General features: G+C 48.3%; 1 protein-coding gene across 2 annotated transcripts; it reads right to left on the bottom strand.

The window, feature by feature from the left end:
• Positions 1–23: 23 nt before the first annotated feature.
• Positions 24–6,861, bottom strand: si:dkey-118k5.3 (nucleotide-binding oligomerization domain-containing protein 1). Of its 2 annotated transcripts, none has more exons than XM_041241232.1 (8): positions 6,666–6,861; positions 3,738–5,768; positions 2,824–3,216; positions 2,448–2,534; positions 1,798–1,881; positions 1,629–1,712; positions 1,265–1,348; positions 24–1,056 (listed from the first exon to the last, which is right to left on the bottom strand). In XM_041241232.1, the coding sequence occupies exons 2-8, from the start codon at positions 5,582–5,584 to the stop codon at positions 963–965; spliced, it is 2,673 nt and encodes an 890-aa protein (XP_041097166.1). In that variant the 5' UTR covers positions 5,585–5,768; positions 6,666–6,861; the 3' UTR covers positions 24–962. The 2 variants fall into 2 exon arrangements, with proteins under 2 accessions (XP_041097166.1, XP_041097167.1); XM_041241233.1 differs by having other exon boundaries at positions 2,824–3,213; positions 6,666–6,860.
• Between the last annotated feature and the right edge of the window lie 354 nt (positions 6,862–7,215).

Raw genomic sequence — 7,215 nt, forward strand, 5'->3', positions numbered from 1 at the left:
TAGCTTCACACGACTTCCAAACGTTCTCGCTGTAAACATGTTTATTCGATTATGAAAATCAATTTCATATCGCCAAGCCATATTAATAAATATAGTGTTTTCTGGCGTTTGGTAACACAAGGCACAATGCCTGCTACAGTACATGCAATAACACTTTACAAAAAAGAGCAGAAAATATAATGGAACGGTTTACAGAAAGAAGCAGCAATTTTATCTACAAGTTAATAACATTAAAATGAACCATTTAAACAGATCTCACAGTGCAAAGCAGGGTGTAAGCAGGTGGCACAAGGGGTGCTTTAACCCTGATCACAATCTGGCACGTTGCCACTCTGCTCCGTCGCACTCTGCAGTGGCACAGCTCTGCAGGGAAGCTGCACTGTGTTCGGCTGAAGCAGTGGACCGAGTCCCTTACTTTTCACAACGACAAAACACAAGGCATGCCATTTCAATAAAACAAAGATCCACAAAAAGTGGATTGTGAAGTGCAGAGAGGTATTGTAAAGCATATTAAAACATACCATGATAACTACGGCACATGCGTAGTATAACCATGGGGAAAAGCAAAATTACCTGGGAAACTTTTACAAGGGAGCCCTGGTCACTTGTCTGCGGTGCACACTGAGAGTGGGCAGCAGATAGTGAGATGCCAGGGGGTGGAGCTTGAGCCCAGGTTTCAGTGTTAGGGGGCGGGGCTTGAGCCCAGGTTTCAGTGTTAGGGGGCGGGGCTTGAGCCCAGGTTTCAGTGTTAGGGGGCGGGGCTTGAGCCCAGGTTTCAGTGTTAGGGGCGGGGTTTGAGTCCAGGTTCCAGTGTTAGGGGGTGGGGCTTGAGCCCAGGTTTCAGTGTTAGGGGGTGGGGCTTGAGTCCAGGTTCCAGTGTTGTCAGGGGGCAGGGCTTGAGTCCAGGTTCCAGTGTTGTCAGGGGGCAGGGCTTAAGCCCAGGTTCCAGTGAGGTCTTTAAGTCAAGTGCAGATCTTGATGTCCAGTCCTTGCCGAGCCTTTGCAAACTCCTTTAGCTCCCGGACTCCGTTTTTTGAAATTTTGTTGTCGTAGAGCCTTAAAAAAAGATACAGGTATATATATATATATATATATATATATATATATATATATATATATATATATATATGAGAGCAGGTAAGTTCATTGCAGCAGACTGATTCTACAAGTGGAACAATAAGGAGAAGGGCTAATAAAAGAGACATCTGTTTTCTAACAGAGTTGTCTCTGTGGTGAAATTCTAAAAGAAGGTGAAAGTGTTTACCAGAGGTCCTCCAGTGTGCTGTTCCCACGCAGTGCCTGCATTAAAAGCTCCGCCCCTCGGTCTGTGATCATGTTGTCACGTAACCTGGGCAACACAGAAGCAAAAACCGAGTCATTATTCCACTTAAAAAAATAAAGGGTGGTTAATACTGTACTGCTGTTTTTTTTTAATGGCTTGGAAATCCCAAGTTGTTTAAACGGCAAAAACAACGGCTCGGCTCTCGTTCCGTTCCAATTCGGGAAAAAATCCCAATTTCAAGTCTGCACACCGAGAGCCGTTTTATACGCTATGATAGCGCGGTGCGGAGAGGATGGCGTGGATGAGCGTGGGGCTGTTGGACAGCGTGTGAAAGCCTGCTCGTTACCTGATGTCTTTTAAAGTCTTGTTCCTCTTCAGCACTTCAGCGAGAGAGCCAGCTCCCTCGTCACCGATGTTATTGATGGCCATCCTGTATGGAAAGACAGCTGTCTCATCTTTATGTCTTAGTAACAAGGTGATTGCTGTGCTCCAGGCTGTGCGAGAGAGAACCTCACCTCAAATCCACCACGCTGCTGTTCTTCTCCAGTCCCTCACACAGCATCGCCACCCCCTCCGATCCCAGGCCTGTCTCCACCACCCTGGACACAAGCACACACCCGCGTTAGCAACGCACAGCACATGGAAACACCATGTTACACTATGGGAGACATGTTTGATTTACCAGAGCTTTCTGGGTTTTGCAATGCTTTCCTATGCTTTACCATACCTCTCTGGGTTTTGCAATGCTTTCCCATACCTCTTTGGGTTTTACAATGCTTTCTTATGCTTTACTATACCACAAAGAAGAGTTCCATTGTAACTGCAAAAACTGTTTACAAAGACTTATTCATTTCAATTGTTTTAGATGCACAAAAACAAAAAGAAAAACTCGACAGGTTTAAAACCCCTCAAATGTATTTCTAGTGTGCTGCGTAAGATTTACGTTTGATTTCTAGCGCACAGCTGGAATCACGTCACCTGAGGTCACACCGATGGGGTCGACTGACCAGAACAACAACATATGATCATATACTCGTGAGGCAGTGTGGCAGGGTGTGTGGGGGTGTGGGGAACTGCAGGGCTGGGCTGGGCTGGGTCGGGCTGAGGAAAGGCTGCTGTCACTGAATGGGATTCAGGTAAAGGTGTCTAGCGAGGTGGGACTCACCACAGTCTCTCGATCTTGCAGTCAGGACTCTTTAGCACCTCAGCGAGCAGGGCAGCTCCTTCAGTTCCCAGGGGATTCAGTCCAAACCTGCAGAACGAACAGAGGGAACAAAAAAGGGACTCAACAGATCAAACTGCAGTGGAGGAGGAACACGTGCGTGTGTGACCTTATAAAAGTGTCCAACAGTGAAAGCATAGCACAATAACAAAGCTCAGTGAAAGCATAGCACAGTAACAAAGCACAGCAAAAGCATAGGTAAGCATTGTAAAGAATAGCAAGATGTGATAAAACTGCTAATAAACATGGCAATCCAGGGTAAACTATGGTAAATGCAAAGTATAAGCATGTGCAAGCAGGGTAAAACTGCAAACAGCACCTGAGTGTTTTGAAGAAGGGCAGCACCGGTTGCAGCCGACGGACCCCTTCCGGCCCCAGCCCTCTGTTCTCCAGGTCCAGCTCCTCCAGGGCGCTGGTGAGCTGCAGGAGGAAGGCCATCTCTGTCCAGTCCCCGGGGCGGCGCTCCTCCCCTCCATGGGAGGCCCGCTCCAGCAGCCGGCCCACCCTGTCCCTGATAGTGGGGTCCTGGGCCTCGTACAGGCAGTGACACACGTTGACCAGCCGCTCCGGGGAGAGGGTCGCGCTGCTCAGCTGCTTCTGCAGCAGCTTGAAGAGGAACTGGAGGCAGAGCGTGGCTTCCACCTGCCGGGGGGAGAAGATCCCCTCCAGGATCCTGCAGGTTCTGGGCACCAGCAGACCTGACAGAAACCTGCTTGAGGTGAAAATGGGAAACTGAAGAGGTGAAAAATGATCGACCCTCTCTGACCGCAAGCACACGCACTGGAGTCTTCACTCCTGAGAAACCAGGGTTTGACGTTCACCCCCCGAGACCTCTCCATTACCCCGATGCATGGGTAAAAGAGAGACGCGGTGGAATCAAAATAAGGCCATTGTTTAAATCCTTAAGAATGCTGCCATGTGAAAAACCGTCTTCTCTGACACTGTGCATGATTCTCGTAAACGTTTTTGCGTTTTTTTATTTAAAACGACAATTTGGTCCAGATGCAATCCTGAAACAACAGCGGCACTGCTCAGTTCAATTAAACAGACCCCAGAAACTACTACCTAGAAGAAAATGTACCCAGCAAGTGTATAAGAGCAAAAAGAGAGAATTGTCAAACTTTATCAGCCTGAACTTTGATAAAACTTATATATAAACTTTCCTTTTTTTTTTACTGTTCTCTTGCATGTTTGATCAAAAGAAACGTTTCAAAGATAAACAGCAAAACAAACCTGCAGAAGAGGTCAAGGTGTCCAGATTGCAGCTGGTGGCTCCAGCAGAAGACCTCCTTCACTCTCTTCCTGAGGACCTTCCTCACTCCCAGGAGCCTGCGAGCCTTGGCCACGAGACCCCAGGGGTCTGGGAGGGGAGCGGGTTTGAGGCAGGAGAAGGGATCCCTGCCGCTGTGGGACTCCAGCACATAATAAAGAGCTGCGAAGAACTCCTGCAGGCTGGTGTGGACGAAGTGATAGCTCCTCTCGTAGGTGAAGCGGTCCTGGTCCTCCTTCAAAATCTCCACCAGAAACATGCAGGACAAGCCACCCTGGTCCACCGCGAAGCTGCTCAGGTCTACCTGGTCGAATATAAACCTCTTCTCTATTAACCCTTTGAAAGCCAGGGCACCCAAGTCCTTGAGATGCCTCCTCAAGGTGCTCAAGGATTCGGGGGCCGCCAGCAGGCTCTGGATGTGCGAGCCGGCCTTTTGGTCTCCGTGAAACACCAGTATGGCTTTGAGGAACCTGCAGTAGATCTCGGTGACGGTGGCCAGGTTTTCTCCCGTTTCCTTGAAGGCCACCTTCTCCCGCAGGGCTGTCACGGTGATCCAGCAGAAAGCCGGAATGTGGCACATCAGGAAGAGAGGTCGGTGGGCCAAGATGTAACCCCAAATTTCCTCGGCCATCTCTGGAGTCGGACTACTCTTGCGGAAGTATTCCTTCTGCTGAGACTCGGAGAAACCCAAGATCTTGAAGAAATTACTGACATGCTTCTGTGGGATTTTGCAGACGGCGTGAGGCCTGGAAGTGATGAGGATGGACAACCCAGGCAACAGGTTTCGGTTGAGCAGGTTCACCACCACCTCGCTGACCCTTTGGGGAATATCCGGATCTGTGCATTTCGGGGTCTTCTCGAAAAGCAAGGGGAATCGGAACTCATCCAACCCGTCCAGGATCAAGAGGATTCGGGAGGGATCGCTCAAGATCTGACTCAGAACTGGCTTCAGGTGGCTGTAGTGAGAGGAGAACAGCTCCTTCAGGCTTTTGGGGTCAGTGATCAGATTCAGCTCTCGGAAAGTAAAGACAAAGACAATCTTAGCAGGCTGAGGATCTTTAGTCCATTCCTGGATGAGCTTTTTGGTGGCGGTTGTCTTCCCGCTGCCAGCCACACCACAGAGCAGAGTGACGCCTTCGTCCAGCTGCAGCAAATTCCGGAAGATCGTCCTGAACTCGCACAGGTTCCCCGAAGACTCCCACTCCAGTTTTTTGAAGGCGTTCCCCACCTCCGTCACCTCGTGCTGCTTCTGCTCCGTGTAGCTCTCCTTTCTCGTGACAGTGATGTCCGTGTACCTCTTCTCTATGTCTTCACCTTGCTGGCTCATGCTTATACAATCCACGACCTTCCCGTAGTGATTCGCGAGAATCTCCTGGTGCTTTTTCAGAGGGCTCAGCTGGGTCTCCTGCATCGAATCCAGCACTGCAGTACCTATGTTTATCTCGTCTGGCTTATCCAGTTGGGTGTCCCCACTCCTGAGCTCTGCATTGCTTTGCATGGTGCATGGATTGGTTTTGCTGAAGCAGCTGCCATTGGCGTTGGAAGGCTCAGGTTTCACACTGGCTAAGAATTTCAGTTCCACAATGAAGCCGCTACAGGCATCCTCCCCCCTTCCATGCAGCACATCCAACAGATTTCTCATTTTGTCCCTTTTCCCCAAATTGTCGCCTTTAATTCGGCTCAGATCCTCCTCTGTAATGATGCACTTTCCCAGCAAAGCATCCAGGATGGTCTCAATCTCACTGCTCCAGTCCGAGACCAGCTCTGGCCTCCTCTCCAGCAGCTGCAGCTGGTGAGGACCGAAAGCCATCGTCCGCTTTCCAGAAGCCTCTCTTTCTCTCTCTCTCTCTCTCTCTCTCTCTCTCTCTCTCTCTGCGAGTTTCAAACTAAGCGTTTCTTCCTCTTTCTCTGGTTAAAAATCAGCATGGCGAGCTGGAACTGAAGTTTGGGTCCGGGTTCGACCATGCTGCTGTTCACTGTTTTTTACTCTGAACCTAAAGGTGAGACAGAGATGAGACAAGCTTAAAAACTCTAAAACTACAAATGCAGGCTCTGCTCTGCTACACTTGCAAATACCAGGGTCTTGACAGCAATGTATTGAACACATGGGATCCCAATCAAAAACACTGCTTTCTTATGACGTGTGAGAGCAGGCAGGGCTTGGCTGCCTAGCAACCAGGCAACCACACCATAAATATCCTGGAGAGGTGGCGATTCCACTGTATGATCCCACAGCAAAGTAACAGAACGATAAACTGCAGGTGTATCTAGCAAATTTACTAGAAGAAATGTTTAGAATAGTATCAAACGATAAAAACAGTGATTACCCGAGGTGTGAGTACCAAGTGTATCAACATTGTGCATGCTAATTATGTATAAAACATTATTTTTTCTCGGGGGGGGTGCAAATATGTACAACGTGGCACCAGTAGAAATGCGTGCACTGCAGTCCTGCATCACGGAGTTCAATGGTCTATTTGAATTTCGGCGTCGTTTGAAAACACTGGCGGCGATATTGCGTAGCGGATGGCATGCATTGTGCAATTTGTGAATTCCTGCACCCAGTCGGTGATTGGCTCGGGCGCCTATCAGTCACTCTATTTGACCCAGCCGGGAATGCCCCAGTCTCAAACACTTTTTAAACGACCCTTACCCGACATTACCCCGCGGTATGCATTAGGGTAGCACAAGAAAATAACACCCGTGTGTTCGTTTTAACAAAGTTCATTAACAAAGTTGTCATCCTTTTATACAGCGGTTTTAATTCCCTCAATAATTAACAAAGACGCATAATCGGACATAACCACACATATAAAACAGACGCGGTCCCGTCCTCTGAATGAAACGTGACGATGTTACAATCGTTTAAAACGCGTCAAAACCAACCCTACCTCATTCTGGAAAAGGTGTTCAGTGCGTCCGAGGGATCTCTGGTGTACTTCCACCACGGGCTTCACAAAACCAAACTAGGCGAAGTATTTGTTACCAAGCAAATGCGATGCTGCGCTTAGTCTTTCAACTAAGCAGTGCGGTTTCTCTTTCGCCGGGGTGACTACTCTGTGTGTGTGTGTGTGTGTGTGTGTGTGTGGGTGTGTGTGTGTGTGTGTGTGTGTGTGTGTGTGTGTGTGTGTGTGTGTGTGTGTGTGTGTGTGTGTGTGTGTGTGTGTGTGTGTGTGTGTGTTGACAAAGTCCTGTGACTTCCTCACGGAGCCATGTGCGCTTCTCGATTACAGGGACACAGCAGGGCGGAGATGCAATGCAGCTGCATTGGGCTACTAACCGCAGAGACACTTAAATTCAGATATAATAATAATAATAATAATAATAATAATAATAATAATAATAAATAATAATAATAATAATAATAATCCATTCCTTTATGAAAGCAATGTGTCCTCAGAATCGACAGCTATGCAAATCGAGTTCCTGCTATTGCAACAT

Source organism: Polyodon spathula, unplaced genomic scaffold (assembly GCF_017654505.1).
Source record: "Polyodon spathula isolate WHYD16114869_AA unplaced genomic scaffold, ASM1765450v1 scaffolds_764, whole genome shotgun sequence".
In the NCBI taxonomy this organism is placed as follows: domain Eukaryota; kingdom Metazoa; phylum Chordata; class Actinopteri; order Acipenseriformes; family Polyodontidae; genus Polyodon; species Polyodon spathula.